At 34.8% G+C, this 19,961-nt stretch overlaps 2 protein-coding genes and 1 long non-coding RNA gene across 3 annotated transcripts in view; 2 read left to right on the plus strand and 1 right to left on the minus strand.

Moving 5' to 3' along the window:
• Nucleotides 1-13,493, minus strand: part of LOC129908741 (uncharacterized) — a 29,824-nt gene extending 16,331 nt beyond the window's left edge. Inside the window, 3 exon segments of the mRNA XM_055985469.1 lie at nt 5,659-6,054; nt 6,120-6,927; nt 13,341-13,493. Coding sequence (XP_055841444.1) covers nt 5,659-6,054; nt 6,120-6,680 — 957 coding nt within the window. The 5' untranslated portion in view covers nt 6,681-6,927; nt 13,341-13,493.
• Nucleotides 13,494-15,729: 2,236 nt separating this feature from the next.
• LOC129909489 (zinc finger BED domain-containing protein 4-like) lies at nt 15,730-18,175 on the plus strand. The gene is made up of 2 exons (XM_055986566.1): nt 15,730-17,164; nt 17,774-18,175. The coding sequence occupies exons 1-2, from the start codon at nt 15,989-15,991 to the stop codon at nt 18,173-18,175; spliced, it is 1,578 nt and encodes a 525-aa protein (XP_055842541.1). The 5' UTR covers nt 15,730-15,988.
• Nucleotides 18,176-18,740: 565 nt separating this feature from the next.
• On the plus strand, nt 18,741-19,940 carry LOC129911265 (uncharacterized). Its single transcript, XR_008771621.1, has 4 exons — nt 18,741-19,051; nt 19,107-19,390; nt 19,447-19,804; nt 19,863-19,940. It is a non-coding gene; the product is annotated as an uncharacterized LOC129911265 (long non-coding RNA).
• Nucleotides 19,941-19,961: the final 21 nt, after the last annotated feature.

Consider the following 19,961-nt stretch of genomic DNA (forward strand, 5'->3'; position numbering starts at 1 on the left):
AAAACATTAATGTTACAATTCTTCTTATTTTTGTAAACCTGTTTTATAACAATTCTAGTTTTACTTTTTTTTTGCCGCCCATAAAAATTAAGATATCGCTGTTTTGGCCCCTAGTAACCATTGAGTTTGACATGCCTGCTCTAGGGTCCCTTGTGCCTTTTATTTTAACTGCAGGTTTCATTTTATAGCAATGTGTCGAAGTTGATATCCTTGAGGTTTTTAATTTTATTTGCACCATTTGGAAAGATGGTAGTTCTCTATCCACAATCTGTTGTTGTCCCATGTATCTATGGCGTCTGTAAGGAGTTTGTTACTTCTTTTCTCGGGCCTCCAACATTTCCAGGGACTCAGTAGAGAATATGTTATTTCCAGGCTAAGTTCGTTTAGCATAGGAGTTTATTGTTTTAAGTGCGGCTTGGCTATCTGACATGATGGCAATATTTAGGTTTTTTAGTTTTGTTTTCAAAATTTCATTGTGCATCGCGTTTATTTTCCTTTGAAATATCGTCGGTGACGCTTGCAAAATGTGTACATTTTTTAGAAAACAAGATTTTGATGCAATATGTCAGATTAAGTGAATACTATAACTCCTCAACCAGGACTTCCCACTTTTTTCATAAATTCATTTTATTTATTATTATTTCATGATTTAAATTTCTTGAAAATATCACGCATTGAAAAAAGGAAGTTTATTTTTACTTTCCTGTAAAATTTGGTATTTTTACACACTTTGCGCGCTCACCGAAGATATGCTAGGAAATTGTGCTTAGTCCTTGTTATTTAGTAAGTAAGTAAGTAATGCGCCGTAAGGCGGCTAAAATCCGCTGTGGATTTGGGCCTCAACCAACAAGCTTCACCAGCCAGCTCTATCTTTAGCTCGCTGCTTCCAGTTTCGCACGCCAAGTTGATTGAGGTCCCCTTCCACTTGGTTGCGCCACCTCAGACGAGGTCTTCCTCTACTGCGCCGTCCCTCTGGGTTGGAGTCGAAAACTTTCCGGGCCGGAGCATTTTTGTTCATGCGCTCAACGTGACCTAGCCATCTCAGGCGCTGCACTTTAACTCTTTTGGCTAGGTTAGTGTCCTTGTACAACCCGTAAAGTTCGTTGTTATATCTTCTTCTCCAATCACCATTAATACATACGGGACCAAAAATCGCACGAAGAACTTTTCTCTCGAAGCAGTCCAAGATGTTTTCATCCGCCTTCGTTAAAGTCCATGCTTCTGCACCATATAGCAGGACTGGGATGATAAGGGTCTTATACAGGGACACCTTAGTTGCTCGAGAGAGGGCTTTGCTGGTCAGTTGCCTTCTCAAACCAAAGTAGCAGCGGTTGGCAAGAGTAATTCTCCGTTTGATTTCAGCGCTGATGTTGTTGTCTGTGTTTATAGCGGAGCCCAGGTAGACGAAGTTCTTTACTACCTCGAAGTTATGGCTGTCGATAGTGACGTTTTGTCCAATGCGTCGATGTTGAGTGTCCTTTTTTGACGACAGCATATATGTACTTGGTTTTGCCCTCATTGACCTTTAAACCCATTTTTGCCGCTTCCGCTTCTATGCTTACAAAAGCGCCATTGACATCACGCTGAGTTCTTCCGATTGTGTCAATATCGTCGGCATTGCAAGCAGCTGAACGGACTTTTGAAAGATGGTGCCTCTGGTGTTCACGTTTGAGTTCTGTATAATTCTTTCAAGAACGATGTTAAAAAAGTCGCATGACAGTGCGTCGCCTTGTCTAAAACCTTTTTCGACATCAAATGCTTCGGTTAGGTCTTAACCGACTCTGACGGAGCAGCGTGCTTTCTCCATCGTTATCCTGCACAGCCGGACGAGCTTTGCAGGGATGCCAAAACTAGATTGTCCCATTGGAATAGAAAAATTGGTTCTAGGCTCAAATATTTCTGCTCCAGTTTCATCAATGGTTATCGATCCATTGAGACTGTAGTTCGTGGATTCTTTTTTCCACTCTGCCATGCAAGTAAACTATATTTGGAAGTTTTCTAGAAAATGTATGATTGATTATGCAGTCTCTTAGGGTTTCAAGAAGGTTTTTATTCGTGGAGTTCAATATCAATTTTATCTCTCCACACTTTTGCCTTTGCCAGTTTCTCCTTGGCGAATCTCATGATTGCTTCAATACCAACAGTTTCTATTACTTTATGTAATGGTGTCAAATGGACAAATGGAGAATCTCTTCCAATGCTGATGAAGGGAAAGTTCTTATTGCATCCTTCATATATATACAGGCTAGTCTTTGGACTTTGTTTTTAGTCGTAACCAGTTTTTGTGTTAAAAAATATTTTGAAACAATATGTCATATTTTTGGGGATTTTGATTTGCTAAGGAGTGTGAAATCCTGTTTTAATATTCTTCTTTTTCCGCCACTTCACCTACCGTAAGTTCGTAATTACTCAATACAATAAGCTTCATTATTGATTTTGGATCCCGGATATTTAAATTTTTCACACTTGGGCAGCACAATAAATGTCATGTCATGAATATGACTGTGTTAACCAGAAAATGACTTTTCGCGCTTAAGCTTAGTATGCAGCTGAAGCGAAACGAAAAATTTTGAAGTCTCCAAAGTCAACAGCGAACATGTTTATGAAAAATACGATCGGGTATTATAGCAAAGTAAAAATAATAAAAATACAAATAAAAAAATTCAAGAAAAAACATCCGAAAATTAGTTTTAAAGCAAAAACAAATTTAATTTCGTTAACGAAATTTTGTATGAAAATTTTTTTTCGCTTCAACTGCTTACTAGGCTTAATACGGTACTTATTATGATGGCTCCATCGTCATCAAAATATAACTGATGCACTTTTGGGTCTGTCAATTCAATCGGTAATTTTAAAAACCACTTAAGTCCAACAATTTGAATATTTCAGGAACCAATAAAAACAGTTTCATGCTTAAGCAAACGAATCTCGAAGGACTTTTTAGGCTTAATTTAGTATTTGAGTTGTAAGAAACTGATGTGTTAAATAACCGTCATATTTTATTAGAAATAATAACGAAAAACCCCGAAAAACTGTTTTGGACTTAAGTTGTTTTAGCAATACCATTAGTGGTATATAATTTAACCAATAAAATCTCTTTAACGAACTTTGTAATGGCTTATTATTGAAAATTATTCTTAAAAAAATATTTGTTTACATGTCATGTTTCATTATTTTAAGGTCCATAATCATATTCTCTAACATTCTTATTTGGGTTGGGTCACCATCCGTTTCAATAAAATAATATAATAATTTGTAATAATTTCTCTATATTTGTTGCAAATATTATCCAAATTGAAGACTTGAATATTGTTGAAACAATCAGGAAGATACAAATTTTAAACTCAGCCAGATATAACTACAGCTGCCATCAAATAGTGCATGCATAAACCTCTTAAGTACCTGGGCTGAACTTGTTTTTGGAATAACCGTTATAATTGGAAGGGAAAGGTATGCTTTTTACCCGAATACGCATCTCCTTTGATGAACGAAAAAATCGACTTTGAAAAAAAATGTGACTCAAGTGGTTTTTGCAATGACCGATACAATTGCAATAATGAGCAGAAAACTTAATACGCTTCCCTGATGATTTTCGAATTCGTCAGCGATTCAGCTGGATATTTTCCGTTAGTAACAACTTCAACATAAATGTTCATGATGATTACCAGCACATATTCAATGTTGCGTGAGGGCAACCCACTTCAGATGTCGAAGTTCCCGATGGACTGCTGTTTCAAAATCAACTAACGATATGCAAATCATCCGATGTATTTAGGTGCAGATTTGTATTGATGGCCCTAAATCTATTAGGACCCAGATATTGATCTTTTAAAAGTCCGTCACAATACTGTGAAAAATTTTGTAGCCTTGCAACAGAAGTTGGCGTTGAGCATTGTTATTGACATTTTTAACGAATGAATCTTCTTAGCATTTTTCCTTCCTGTAGCGGCTATTTTGTAGATGGTTGCACCGTTATTTATAATTTGTCGTAGCAAAATCTACGATCTATGGCATCTGAAGTCGGGGTAGAAATTTCATCTAGATGCCGATACAGGTATCCTTATTTTTTGCTTGAATTTGAACGCATTTCTTCTTCACTTCTTGTTTCTACTTAGAGGCAAGACCTTACATTTGTCTTATAAGAGGGGCACTTCGACCAAGCTTTGAATGCCATTTTCGTTGTACTTATAACTGCTTTGCCTTGTTGGTTGTGCCCCTTTGAAAGCCCTTAAACTGTTTTTTCTTTTTTTTATGCAAGTTCTCTGAAGGAAATCATACATACTTTCTGATGTGCTCTCTTCGGCCGAATTCATTAATGCAGTGATGATTTTTCATCAAAAATAACTTGTGCTTTGATGCCATACACAATGTTGTGATGCAAAGGAAGTGATGCATTTATGAATTCAACCTGCATTTCGAACTATATTGGTGTTGTTAACAAATAGTTTTTCATTTTCGAAACAAAAACTTCGCCTTTCTCCTTATGGCCAACATTTGATCTTCCCAAAATTCGCAGAAGACTGTTAGTGGGCGATCGCCTATCCCAGCATAATTTTGTTACTTTTCACACGAGCTTTCAAGAGAGAAAGTGAAGTGTGGCTCGGAGTGAAAAGCAGCTAACTCCACTTTAACGATGGCAAAAATATTAAAAAAAAGAAGATTTCTATTTTTTTTAAAATAAATTCAAACTATAGTATGATGTTATTTTTTAGACTCTAAAAACTTTTTTAACTTCTTAATATTAAAGAGTTGAAAAAATTTGAGAACTATTTATATTTGTTATAATTTTTTTGAAACTATTTTTATGTGGAGTAAGAAGGTGACAGTTAAGAGGTTTTCACTATAAGACAACGATATGAAAATCAATCTGGGTTTAATTTCCAACATGTTCAGGATATCTCCGTCAGGAGGATTCTTGGTACCGTATCCAAAGTACGGGTTTTTTTATAATCATCGTTTGTCTTCCTGACCGGATTACGAAATTGTCAACAAGCTATCTAGTCTTTTTAACTTTTTTTTTCCATAGTAAAATATCGTGAAGTCATTGGTCTTAGGTGTCCAGTGTTTCACCATTTCGTTTCTTGGACACACAAAATGTCCAATCACCTTCTTTTCATCATCCCTTCGAAAGCATCGACTTGTCATACTTCTAATATTCCAACTCGCAACTCTTAGATTTTCTATTATCTGCGGCTTTTTTTACTGACATCCGAAATTCCTTAGCTCAAACCTGAGCATTTTTAATCGATCCAGGATCGAGGGCTGCTCAGTGCCATTGCAAGTATGTAAAAAGCTTGGGAAACGTTTTAGTTGTTATTTTGTTTCAACGCTGCTCCAAAATTGATTTTGATCTCTTTTTTATGGCACCGATTATCTCCAGTCGTGCTAACCCAGGGATTCGCATGAACACCTTCGGAAAAATGTTAATGTGTTGTTGGTCGCCTCTTCCGACAAACAGGGAGGTCCTAAAAAATATTTTATCCCGCCCCTGCAGGAGCAACCATATGTTAAGCAGGAGCAATGGGGTCATATATGAGATATGAGAACTACTACGTAACGTATGAAACCCTAAGTCAAATTAAAGATTTTTTCAACTTCCAATAATGGTTCTTGCAATTGAATTTAAATTATTTACAATTATTAAATGATATAACTTACCACTTTAATTTCATTGCGATGTTCCAGTCGAACACTCCTTCTAGTTTTTTTGCCTTTATCCGATGTATCATCGGCAGCAGTATTATCTAAAGCATCTTCCTCTGTCTTGGAACTTTCTAGTTCCATATCGATTGTTTGCTTCCTTTTTCTTTGCAGCCGTTTTTCAGCGCTTCCAGCTGTCTGAACATCAGGTTTTTCTTCACTTTTCAAAGTAACCACTTTTTTCGACCTCCCCCGACGTTTAGTCAGTTGCGTTTCAGCAATATTCTCAATCGAACCTCCTGCCGAAATTTTCTCCGTATTCAACTTAGCTTCAGGAGACGATTCTTCTCCACCATCTAGTGGACGTGAACGACGTAATCGTCGAACAGATCCCTCGCTCGAATCACGTGGTTTCTAAAATAGAAGAAGAATAAAAACAAAATGGAAAACCAGGAGTACATTTTCTGTCAATAACTTACATTTATAGAATTCTCAGACCCATTGTCCACATGCTCACTCTCCACCTGAGCTTGCTCTGCATCCCTGTCAACTTTCTCTTTCAACAATTGATGTCCAGTGCTGTCACAGACTCTCACACTGCCACTTCCAACAACAACACCCTTTTCCACCCCGCCACCGCCAACTTGATGGCCTTGAGTTTTATCGTCGTCGTTGTCTTTATCTGTTTTCACCAGCAAATTTGTATCTATTGCTGCGTTTTCAACGACGATTTTGTCATCATCGGATGAACCAGACCCATTATGTGGTCTAGCAGGTGTTGTTGCTGTAGTATTAACTTTTTTTGACGATATTTTCCTACTACTCTTTTCACCCCAATTTTTGGCATTGCCATTGTTTTTAAGACTTCGCCACTTGACTGTCTTGTCTTTGTTCAAATCTAAAATACCACCTTTTGGAGTTACTGATGTGGCCTCTCCAGAACCAGCAATAGCCCCACTAACTCCACTCCCTCCTCCGCCTCCATCATTGTTGAATTTTGTGGACATGCTAGATAGCAGAGTCTCAATGCAATCTGTCATATTTGATGGACTTGGGCTCACCCGGGGAGGGCGGTGACGACAAGAATATTATGATGATTATTTTTTCCACAATTTTCACACAAACAACACCTTTTAAAGGTTTTTCCCCCCGAACTTCTTTGGCCAATTAAAAAAAAGGGGCCCAGATAAAATAAAAAATAATATTTGTAGATTACGATTGTGCTGCTACTCTCGGTGCAGATTTTCTTCTTCTTCGTTGCTGATTTGATTATTATTGCAAAAGAAGCTATGACGAGAAGAAGAAAAAAAAAAAACTTCAAATCGCAAACTCTGAAGAGAATTTTATTCTTTGAATCAGTTTCAGTATTTTTTTTTTTTCGTCTTTTTGCCTTTCTACATAATTTCCACTTCCACTCGACAGTCGACTCACTTCCAACTAATCACTCAATTGTTGGTAGGTTGAATTATTTTTTTATAGGTAATTTTACTCATTAAGAGTAAGAGCCACAATGGTAGACTAGGCAAGGCACTCCGCAGGCAGAGATTTTTCCTTGCGATAGCACAACACGGCGGAAGCGCGGAAGAGGCGACCTGAGACACGAATTGAACCACTGAAGATGTCTATAAGAAGGAAGAATCTCCGCACCAGCGGATTTTGCTTCCTATTTATTTTTTCTTAAGCTTACCGAGCTGTTTTTTTTTTCTTCTCAATAAGATCCACTCACATAAAGGCTAGAAAAAAAAACACTCGACATGGAGAAGAAGCACCATCAGCGGAAGAAATATGAAAATAGTGCACCAGCAGCAGCGGACATTTTTTTCTTATTTTTTTGGATAATTAAAATTTTTTTTTGTTCTTCTTTGCTATTGTTAATCTTTTACACTCTTGTTGATGGAGATTCAGATTGTTGGAGAATCGGTAGCGCGCGGTGCTTTTCTAGAGATAATTTTGGTATCTCACGATTTCACGATGTGTCGAGCAATCTCGCGCGGGCCAGTGAGATAGAAAAACTAAAGTGCTCATTTTTTTCTATTTTCTGTGGAAGGTAAATGAAATAGTTAAGCAAGCAAAGTCAAGTTTTTTTTGTGCTCTTGTAGGAGAGAGAGGGAATTTGGTAGTATTTTTCGTGGACAAGAATGTTTACTGTCAAAAATGAGTAAAAATAATTTGACAGAAAGATGGAACGGTGGAGACTTTAAAATGGTTTTTGTATTTGTTAAATCAATACTATTCTCGTACATTTCCATGAGTTCTAGTATATAACAGGGTTGAAAAACTCAATACAGTTTTACTATCGTAAAAGAAAATATTCAATTTAAAGGCTTGACCAAACCGGAAAGGTATGCGGTAGCGGTATGGGTAGTTGTATACAAAAAATCCAAACTGCAACATCAATATTCAGGTGTGGGATTTTTTTTATACAAGTACCCGCTACCGCGTACCTTCCGAAGTGGTTAAGCCTTAAAGCCCTGAGATTTTTATGGCCTTTAGTCCAAACAATCAAACCAATAATTTAACAAGTTTACATACAGCTTTCCTATTTGATAACGAAGAAACGCTTTATAAATTTTTGGAGTTGAAGTCACTTGAACTTATAAATTGCTTTTCTATTCGGTTTACGGTGACAAAATCCCATCTAAACAAGTTAGCAATCCTGGAGAGGAAGATCTTAAGGATCTGTATAGGCATACACTACGACAGGATACGCAGGAAACACGTCAGCAACAAGAGACAGTATGAAGAAGCCAAAATAATATCTTATATCTTATCCAATCAAGCAGAAGATGCCTACAGATACAGAACCTGACCAACCACACAAACCCAATAATAGGAAGAGTCATTAACCAGCCAAGACATCCTAACCATCAGTACTTAGAAGCTAAAAACGTTAGGTTCCTTTTGTGCCAACATATTACTAATATAATCAATGTACATTTTTAGATAACTAGCTTTAAGCAAATTGTTACATGTATAAAACTATTCAAACAAAATATCGTTAAAAATGATTAAAATCTTAAGGTTTTTGGTTTTTGTTTAAAAATCTATGTAAGTTGAGCTGAATATAAACAGAATTTGCGTATTGACAAGGGGCCTTACTAATAATCAAATTTAAAGCTCGCTTTAATTTTTACCTTAATTCCACATATTTCAAAATACCAAAAACCAATTTAATAGTCAGGTTAAAGGCTAACTCTATGTTAAATTTTATAGTTGAGTTTCCCAACTATAAATTTTAATCGAGCGTTAGAATTTAAATTGGCTATTAAATTGTTTTTTGGTATTGTGAAATATGTAGAATTAAGGTAAAAATTAAAGTCAGCTTTAAATTTGATTATTGGTAGGGCCCAAGGTGTCTCACGATAAGTCAACTGATGAGTCCAAGTGCGCTCCACCGGGACGAAACGCCAAATTTTTGTTTGGACTAAAGGCCATTTTTAAAGCTATATTAAATCATTAATTTAACAATTCCAATTAAATATAGTGCTTATTCTTCTACTTTACTGATTTCAGTAGTATATAGAATTTGTATTATAAAACCAATCTTTTTTTTCTTTGTTACAGAACATGGACAGTATACTCGATATACGCGAAATGAAAATTTTTCATCGAGTATTTATGTCAACAGCCCCGTTTTATTGGAGGTTGTACTTTACTCATGAGTAGATCTAGTACTACAATTAACACATGATCTTCTACTCGAGCAGATATGAACGTGTAGTTTTTGTACTAGATTTCTACTCACAAGTAAACTACTACCATTGAATATTTATTAATCTGACACTTGGAGTAACGGCACCGGTTACCGGTTTTTAATGCTAAGGTTATCTATATAAAAACAACTTTTTATTTTTTTCAGATGCAGACTTTTTAGGATTCAGGATTAAAAACAAGTTTAATTCTTGTACTGTATGTTTGTTAAAATTGGTTGAGAATCGACTGATGAAAAACAGATAAAACCGCTAAAATCGGTTGAAAATTGACACCGCTTCAATTTTTGCAATGTCTGAAAGTCGGAAAAAAATATTTTTGCCGCTAAATCCAGATTTTGGGTGTTCAATTCAATTCAATTCAATTCAATTCAATTTATTATAAATTAATTGGTACATTAAGATAAAATATCTTTTATAGTACTTAGATATCTTTACATTTGATTTTATAACATTAATAACAAAAATAGAAAACAAAAATAATTAAAATTAAATTAGAAACAAATTTTAAGAAAATGATAAATAACATGTAAAAATAGAATTTAAATAAGAAGAGAGAAATATAAAAAAAGGGCTTTTTGGAAAATTGCGCTATTTGAAATTCTTTTTATGTTCATCGGTAAAGAGTTCCATATTTTTATTATGTATATAAAGAAAAGTCTTGATGAGTTTAAATATCTAAAACGAGATGGTATAAGGCAAAAGGTTCTTTGAGATTGTGGGAAAGTTAATTTGTTGTACAAATACACGGGAGTCTTTTTGATCAAAATATTATGCAAAAACAAACAGTTTCTAGCGTCCATGTAGCGTTTGAGAGACGAGGTACCAAGAACAGCAAAAACATAAGAAGATACATGTTCGTATCTACGCAAACCATAAATATATCTTACTGCATCATTAAAAGCCACTTGAAGCTTGCGTTGGGAAAGAGTGTCACTATCACAGTAAACATTTTCAGCGTATGTTATAAGAGGTAAAATAAGTGTTTTGACTAATCTCAGCCTAGTATCAGTGGGTGTGAATGATGCAGTAATCCATAGCTTGCGCAGACACCCATATACACGCCTGATTATAAAATTAGTATGTTCAGAACCAGATAAAGAAGTATTGATTATAAAACCAAGATTTGTTGCTGATTTTACAATTTTTAGAGAGCAACCAGACAGATTAATGCTGGGTAGGCTATCAATTTGCGGCAGCTTATGAGCTATTGGAATGACTTGTGACTTGCTTGGATTTAAAAGTAGTCCATTTTCCACTGACCAAGTGTGAATTCGTGCAAGATCTTCATTTAAATTATTGATTAGCTGTATTACATCACCACTAGGTTTATTCGAGTAGAATTGCACATCATCCGCATATAAATGAACCGTGGAGTATTTACAGACTGATGGCAAGTCATTTACAAACATACAAAATAAGATTGGGCCAAGGATTGAGCCTTGCGGTACACCTTGCTTTATAGATAAAAGATTTGAAGAGACTTCAGAAGAAACTACTTTTTGATATCTATCAAATAAAAAACTTTTCAAAAGCCGTACTGCACTCTTTCCAAAATTAAATTTATTTTTTAACTTCCAACAGAGAATTTGATGGTCTATCTTGTCAAATGCTTTCGAAAAATCAAGAAGGCATAGCAAATTAAGTTTGCAAGAATCAAAAGTCAATCTTAAGTTTTCAAATATACTGACCATAGCTCTAGAACAACTATGATCAGCTCTGAAACCTGATTGATTCTCATACAGTAAACTATTTGACGACAGATACAAGACGATTTGTTTAGCTATAAGTTTCTCAAAAATCTTTGACAAGCATGGAAGAATACTTATTGGCCTGAAATCTGCAGCGGTTTGAGGCGAAGTTTTTTTAGCAACAGGTATTACTCTCGCAATTTTCCAGGACTTAGGAAAAACTGAAGTTGTAATGCAGTGGTTTAAGACATGCGTAAGATCGGAGAGAATGAATGGCAAAATCAATTTAATGAAACGTAATGGTATACCATCTTCACCAGTTGAATTTGATTTAATCTGTCTAATACAGTTTATAATTTCATTTTCACTCACTGAGACTACTTCAAGTGTTAAGTGAAATTTGTTTCGTAATCAGTGGGATAAGCCTTATTTCAAACGAAAAAGGCCTCCACCATAAACAAAAAATACCAAGACTGGAAACTTTCGTACGTCTTTCCCCCCAAAACCCTTTTGTGTACAGTGCTGTCTGTGAATATATGTGAAAGCCACCACGTTGGTAAATGACGTTAACACGCACACATTTATAGATTCACGACATTCACCACACATCGGACACGAACACAACGATAGTTTCACGACATTCACCACACCTTGCAGCTTGTAGGCAAACGTCAGTTGACCGCCGAGTTTCCAGTCTTGGTATTTTTTGTTTATGGCCTCCACCCGAGAATTTTTTTTAGTGTTTAACCAAAAATAAAATGCACGTCTGGGGTCGTACGTACTTGCTCTTAAAAGAAGATCTTATCTTAAAGCTTTTTATTTAAAAAAATGAGGCAAAATTATAATTAGATTTAATTAAACCATTTCTCATTATGTAAAAAAGTACATAAAATCTGTTTTTATAATTAATAAAACACCGTTTTTAAAGGTTTTGATCACAAAACGAAATTTCCTTTGAAATCGGGTTAGTCTTGTAGGAGATATTTTGAAACCAAAACAAAAATCGGTTCTATGGCAGGTACCATTAGTAACTTCCCAAAATTTAAAATTATGCACACAATTTTTGATCAAAATCATTGGAGCCGTTTTCGAGTTATTTGGCATAAATTGAAAAATTTGTACCTCACTTTCTAAGTGAGATATATAAAAAAAAAAAAAAAAACACAAAAAAAAACGACGTTCAGAATTCTATAAAAATGATTTGTACCAAATTTGAAGCAAATCCGTCCACCCGTTTAGGCTTTGGAAATGTGTACAGATGGACGCACGGACGGAATTGCGAGACCCACTTTTTCGGAATTCTCCATCATCGTAATGTTGGTTTTGATTAAAACTTCAATTTTTTTTTTTTTGGCCACGAAACCAATACCTGCCCTATAGAGCAAGTGAAAAGTAGGATTTCCATATTGGTCATATGGTTTGTACTATTCAGTGTTCGGCCTACTTTTTTGATATTCGATATTCAAAAATGTAAAATAAAAAGGACTCTTTTAAGTATCTTCCAAAAAATGTTTCCTTTTTTTAGCCCTGATTTTTTCAATCGTGCAAAAACAAAGTTTATTCGTAGGAATGAATAAGCCTTAACTGAGGTTTATCTGGCTAATGAAAAATTAGCTCTGAGGCCCTACTAATAATAAAATTTAAAGCTCACTTAAATATTTTATTTAATTATCCATATTTCACCTTACCAATAACCAATTAAAATTTTGATCCTAAGTGGGCTGTAGGTCTGTCTTGGTAATTTTAATATATCGGACGATATATTAAAATTACCAAGACAGACCTACAGCCCACTTAGGATCAAAATTTTGATTGAAAAAAGGTCACGAAAATAGGATAAATCAATAACCAATTAAATAGTCAGGTCTAATTTTATTGTAAGAAAACTCAACTATTATATTAAACCGAGCGTTAGCCTATAACTTGACTAAAATTGATTATTGGTAGGGTAAAATATGTATAAATTAGTTAAAAATTTAATTTAGCTTAAAATTTGATTATTGGTAAGGGCCTTAGAAATTAAAATTTACTAATGGTAAGTTTTAGTGAACAAAACTACTTTTTTTACTATTCTTTGGTGGCATTACGTCCATCGTCGTGAAATATATTAATTATAAAGTAAAGTTATCAGGTGTCTAGATAGATCCAGTAAATGCAACACAAAATATTATAAAACATTAATTGAAACGCATATATCTGTGGCAATAAGACAGAGTAGCTTATGTCGACTTAAGAAATTTTTGAATTTTTATTTTTCAATGTTAAACCCCAAAACATTCAAATTTTTGTGCAAACTCACGTCAATTTTTCTTTTCTTTTCCACCAGATTGTATCTTATCCATTTCCTTTAATTCTTCCATTTTTCCGAGTTATTTTTTGTTTCATTCAATCTTTAATAAATAATCTTCAAGTTTTTTTATAATTTGGAAGTCACACGATCGTTTTTTCTTTGCTAAAATTTAATTTAAATATGGAAATATAAATTGAACTGCGATCAAATACAATTTTGAATTTAAAACAAAAACAGTAAATTCGCAGATACCTACTTCTTTTTTTCTTTTTGGGTTATTCTTTGTTTTGACATTTCATGGAGTGCATTCTAAGCCTTTTGTAGAATGAATGCATCCAGCACGTTGGGATTAGTAAGGAAATGCACTTATTCACTTATTCTTTTTGTCGCTTACGTAACGTTTTTGATTGTGTTGAACTAGAAAAGAACTAGCTACTACTAAAGAATATGTACGCAGATCGGGAAAAATTTTATTTCTCATACAAATTTTTTTTCGGGACACATTTTGCCTTGAATATTTTTCCAGTTCCCGTGCAAAATTTAAATATTTGGAGCCGCGGTAAAGAAAAAGTCTCCACTTAATTTTGCGCGGACAAATAATAGGTGTGTTTTTTTGTTTATCTATATCTTAGAGGATATAATATATGGAGTGCTTGTGCTGTTAGTTCCGTGAGCTTTTATAGAGGGCTCTAGTTTCTTTAAGTTTTTCGATGAGTGCATGCCTCCATTTTATTTTCATTTGATGGCTGTCATCAACAAGCGTGTTTATTTACAGCTGCGGAACCGGACTCGCACTGAAAAACAAAGGCAGCGACCCCTATCCATGCATATGGCGTTACAATGTATTAGGTATAGGAACAAGCACTCCATATATTATATCCTCTAAGATCTATATAGATTTTGTGCAAAAAAACGACATCGAGATTTTTGAAATCCATGCAAATATTTGGCACCACTGTACATATACTTTGGCAGCTGTCTGTAAAAAATGTTGCTTTTGTTTTTTTTTTATTTTAACTCCGAGGTGGGAAGGCCATTACATCCATGTTGGATGCAAACAAAAATTTTCATATGGCCATGGCATCCATGTTGGATTCAAAAAAATTGTTTTTTCACAAAAAACCAAAAATTATCTGTATATTCTTAGCTACATTTTAAGACCATGACCATCATTGTATATATATTTCCATAGTACTATCATGAAGTAAAACGATCTTAGGAACTCTAGTGGTGACTTGAAAAAGCAGAATTTGTATGAAAAAAACACACTGAGCGCCACCTCAAAAAAGTGGCGACATCAACTAATACTAAATTCGACTTCATGATAGTACTATAGAAATATATATACAATGATGACCATTAACATTAGTTGCGTCGTTCTTGTGTTATAAGCGTTTGAAGGTAGCCATATTGAATTTTTTTTCGATTTTTTAAAAATCAAATGTGAAAACTTTTTTATTTTTATTTCTAATTTTTCGAAAAAACTTTGGTAATTTTTTATACATATCTGTTCAACTATCTTATAAGGATCCATTTAAGACTTTTATCTGAAAAGTGCATTGCGTATATCTCGAGATATTAACATTTCAATGCAACCATGTCAAACAAATTTTTAATTATTTTTTTCTATGAGAGTTTTTTTCAAACCTCTTTTTCTCCGCTTTTTTTTTTGTTAATATTTTCAGATATTTTTGTATGAACACAACAAATAAAGTACCTTGGCACTACTGTTTTTATCGAGAGAAAGTAAAATCTGGATAATTATCTGGATTTTTCAAAAATCTGAAAAGTGCATTGCGTATTAGGCTTGTGTAGTTCGCGAACGAACTAGTTCAATGAACTAGTTCACTTTGCTGAACTAGTGAACTTAGTTCACCTACTTAGTTCAATTTAGTTCACAAATTTTTGTTCGATAAACTTAACATAAACAGACGAATAATTGAAGTTCACACTCCTCGAACTAGATTCAAATTCTTCAAATAAGAATTTTACATCTTTTCAACCCAACCTTATTTCAACATTGCATATAACATTATGAAGGTAGAGTATCTTTATTTTCTAGGATATGGCATTTGAAACTTCTAACCATAAACAAAAAATACCAAGACTGGAAAATTTCGTACGTCTTTCCCCCCAAAACCCTTTTGTGTACATTGCTGTCTGTGAATATATGTGAAAGCCACCACGTTGGTAAATGACGTTAACACGCACACATTTATAGATTCACGACATTCACCACACATTTGACACGAACACAACGATAGGTTCACGACATTCACCACACCTCGCAGCTTGTAGGCAAACGTCAGTTGACCGCCGAGTTTCCAGTCTTGGTATTTTTTGTTTATGCTTCTAACCATTGAAAGTATTTGTTTCGGATCTCTAGTTGTTGATCATTTCGTGTTGTTGTTGACTTTTACCTAAATCAAATAGATTGTTTTTGTTTACCTTTTGAAGTTTGTTTATTACTTCTTTTGTTTAAGTTTTCTATATTTTATAATATATTTTGTTTAAATTCATGCATAAAAAGACAGGGACATAGTTAATAAGTTGAGAAACAGACAGACAATTGTGAAATGTGATTGTAATTAAATTAAAAAATTTTTTTTAGAAATTTTTGAGGGTGATAAAAACAAATAAGCCTAAAAAGTTTAAAAATGCCAAAAGATATAAGAAAACACAGCACAATATGGGATCATTTTACCCAAAATGAGAAATATAAAAAAGATAAATTGGCAAAATGCAATTATTGCAGTTTTTTGATAAGTATATCTGGAGGATCGAATGGTAATCTGAATCGGCACTTAAAAACAAGACACTCCCTATTGCCCCATTTAAATGAACGAAACCCAATGCCACAAACATCTGTGAACCCTACATCCTCTTCAACGTCCACATCTACAACACAAGTTGAATGCACTGCTCCTCAGTCAACGTCAATAATTGCATCACAATCACAACCATTGATATCTTCATTCGCTCTTCGTGCCCCACCTGTGAAAAAAGCACAAGAAATCGATCAACAAATTGTGAAAATGATCGCCAAAGGTCACCATGCACTGAGAATTGTCGAGGAGCCAGAGTTTAGAAAATTAATCGAAATGATTTCCAACTGCCCAGGCTACAAATTGCCATATAGAAAAAAACTTACCACAAGCTTAATCCCAGATGAATACCAAAAATTGGTAAGTGACATAAAAATTAAATTACAAATGGCACCAGCCGTGTGTGTAACTACCGATTGCTGGACATCGAGTACGAATATGTCTTACATCGGTGTAACAGCACACTTCATCGATGATTCCACTAACTTGTGTTCAGCCTTGATAGCTTGCAATAGCTATGCAGATAGCCATGATGCTAAAAATTTATGTAAACTACTTGAAAGCATCTTGAATGAATGGGAAATCTCAAATAAAATTACTGCTGTGGTGAGCGACAATGCTGCGAACATCTTAGCAGCTGTAAGATTGGGTGGATGGCAATCAATTGGTTGTTTTGCCCACTCTTTAAACTTGGTGGTTCAAAAATCAACCACCAAAATTGCTAATACTCTCATAAAAGTAAAGGCTATAGTTGAATACTTCAAAAGAAGTGCGCAAGGTCTCCAGAAATTGAAAGCCGTCCAAAAACAGATGAACATGCCCGAGCTAAAACTTAAACAAGACGTTCCAACGCGCTGGAATTCAACTTTTGACATGTTGGAGCGCATTGTTAAAATTAAGGATGCTGTTATTACCGTGATTGCCCTCAACCGGATCGACTTATCTCTAGATAAAGAAGACTGGATGATTATAGAGGAGACTTTGCCACTTCTTAAGCCGTTTTACGAAGTAAGTAATGAAATAAGTGCAGAGAAAAATGTCACTTTGTCAAAAATAATAATTTTTAACAACTTGCTTCAAAAGTTTTTATCAACATATAGTTCAAAGCTTAATGAGGTAAGGTACTTAAGAATAATTTTAATCTGAAACTCATTATAACGACCGCCACAAAGGATGTTGCCGCGTGTCGAAAATTATAAATTTCAAAATCATAAATTTCGTTTTTATTATAAAGGCTTGACCACACCGGAAGGTATGCGGTAGCGGTTCGGGTGCTGTACGGGAAATTGTATGAACAAAATTCCACACCTGAATATTGATATTTCAGTTTGGAATTTTTTTTCACACAATTACTCGTACCGCTACCGCATAACTTTCCGGTGTGGTCAAGCCTTAAGGCTTGGCCACACCGGAGGGTACGCGGTAGAGGTACAGGTAACGGTACGGGTATTTGTATGGAAAAAATTCCAAACTGACACATCAACGTTCGGGTGTGGAATTTTTTTAATACAAATATCGTTGCCGCTACCCGTACCGCTACCGCGTACCCTCCGGTGTGGCCAAACCTTTAAGATAAAGTTGCGTAGAAGAAACAACTTTTTATGTTTTTTTTCAAAGGTACAAGATCTTCACAAAGAGTTGAAAGACGGTATGGATTATCGTTTCAAAGATCTTGAGAAGAATATCTTGTACGCCGAGTGCACTATTCTAGACCCGCGTTTCAAGAATAGAGGGTTCAGAAACCAAAGTGCATTTGAAACAGCATGCAAGTCTTTGCGGAGCAAAATCGGTTCTTCTGCTCTTCCTCAAGATTTAGAAGTAGATATGAACGAAGTCGATTGTGCCAGTACCAGGGTTTCTTCTGAACAAGAACAAAAGACAAGAAGCATCTGGGATGACTACGATTCCGATTTCGTTAATGCAAAAAGACCTCCTTCTAGACTTCCCGACGCAATCAGAGAGTTCAACAGGTATATGAACGAGGAGTACTTAAATCGAGAAATTAATCCTCTTAAGTAGTGGCAAGAACGGAGAACGACTTATCCACATGTCTATAATTATGTTATAAAAATTTTTTGCACTCAAGCTACCTCTGTTCCTTGCGAGCGTATTTTTTCAGCTACTGGGCAAATAATAAATGACAGACGAACATTGCTTAGCCCAGAACATGTCAAAAACTTAGTTTTTCTACATTCAAATTTGTAGGTTATTCAAAGTAATTACATATTCAAATAAGACATAATAACCTTACATTACTATCTGTAAATATGAACTAAAAGTGAACTGATATATTTTTTTATAATAATTATGATATTTGTTTTTATTAGCTATAGTTTTTTTTCTAGTCTTGTTTATTTTTATAATAATGAAGTATATTGGAACAAAAGAAATGTGAATAGACTGAATAAACTAAGATTTTTTTTAACACATAAAATATTTATTTTATTAACTTATGTTAATATAAAACAAGACCTTATATTACTAGGTGTGTTTTTTTGTTTATCTATATAGATTTTGTGCAAAAAAACGACATCGAGATTTTGGAATCCGTGTTAAAATTTGGCAGCACTGAACATTTACTTTGACAACTGTCTGTCAAAAAGTTTGCTTTTGCTTTTTTATTTAAAAAATTAAAATTTAATAAAACAAAGCTCTAAACAAAATGAGAGAAAAAAAAAAACAAACAAAAAAAATCGTAGAATTGTTCCTGTTTTACCTATGCTTACTTATGATGCCCAAGGAGATGACGAACAGAGATCGCTGCCACACATCGACAATGGGTTCCATTCCAAACTACCACCAGGAATTCTACCACATGGTTTGCCCACTATGAAGGAAGTTGCATCAGCCATAACACCACTTGAACACAAAAAAGAACCTGAAGAGAAAAATAAAGTAAGTGAATTTTTTCTCTCCTCTCTTTACATTAATTTAACATTTGTGCTTTCAGTTAAGGAACTATCGGAAGAACAAAAACAGATGATCATCTTGTCGGCGGACTTTCAAAGGTTTGTTTTACCCGCTGGACGTGTCTTCGAAAGGGCTCTATCTGAGAATGTCGACATCTACACCGAATACATTGGAGGTGGTGATAGGAGTCAAACGATGAGAGGACACATGCTAGGTTGTCATTGAATCGAGATTTCCACGAAGACCGATGGTCTAAGAATCGATGCGTCACTTCAATGGATTGGCCAACACATTTTGGTTGTTGTTTCATATCACAATCATGAGGTTTGCATTTGTATTTTTTTCTACGATTCTATCTAAAACCCACTAAATTTTTTAAGGAGAGTCACAATGAACCAGATGGTGTTGTAATGGTCTGGAACACAAAATATAAAAAACAAACACCCGAAGATGTATTCCATTGTCAAAGTGCCGTTATGTCAACATGCTTTGCTAAACCAGCAGAGCACCTCTAAGTGCAACTGCACATACGCATCCAGTGTATTGTTTGCAAATGGTTGGCACACAGAATGCAGACAATGTGTTATCGATCTCATCCGATGGCAAGCTTTGCTCATGGAGATACACTGGAATTGCAGCCACGGCAATCGAACCCAATTGCTATCAGTTGCATGTCCTTTCCATCGAATGAGATTAACAATCTGGTTATGGGTAGTGAAGATGGCAATGTTTATTATGGTAAAAGTTTGTTGTGATTTTTCATTTGCTTATAAATAAATTGTTGTTTCTACTCAAGCTTATCGACATGGAATACGTTCGGGTGTGTCTGAAGTCTATGAGAAACATTTGGGTCCAGTGACGGGAATATCAACAGTGACGGGAATATCAACTCCCA

Source organism: Episyrphus balteatus, chromosome 2 (assembly GCF_945859705.1).
Source record: "Episyrphus balteatus chromosome 2, idEpiBalt1.1, whole genome shotgun sequence".
Lineage (NCBI taxonomy): Eukaryota > Metazoa > Arthropoda > Insecta > Diptera > Syrphidae > Episyrphus > Episyrphus balteatus.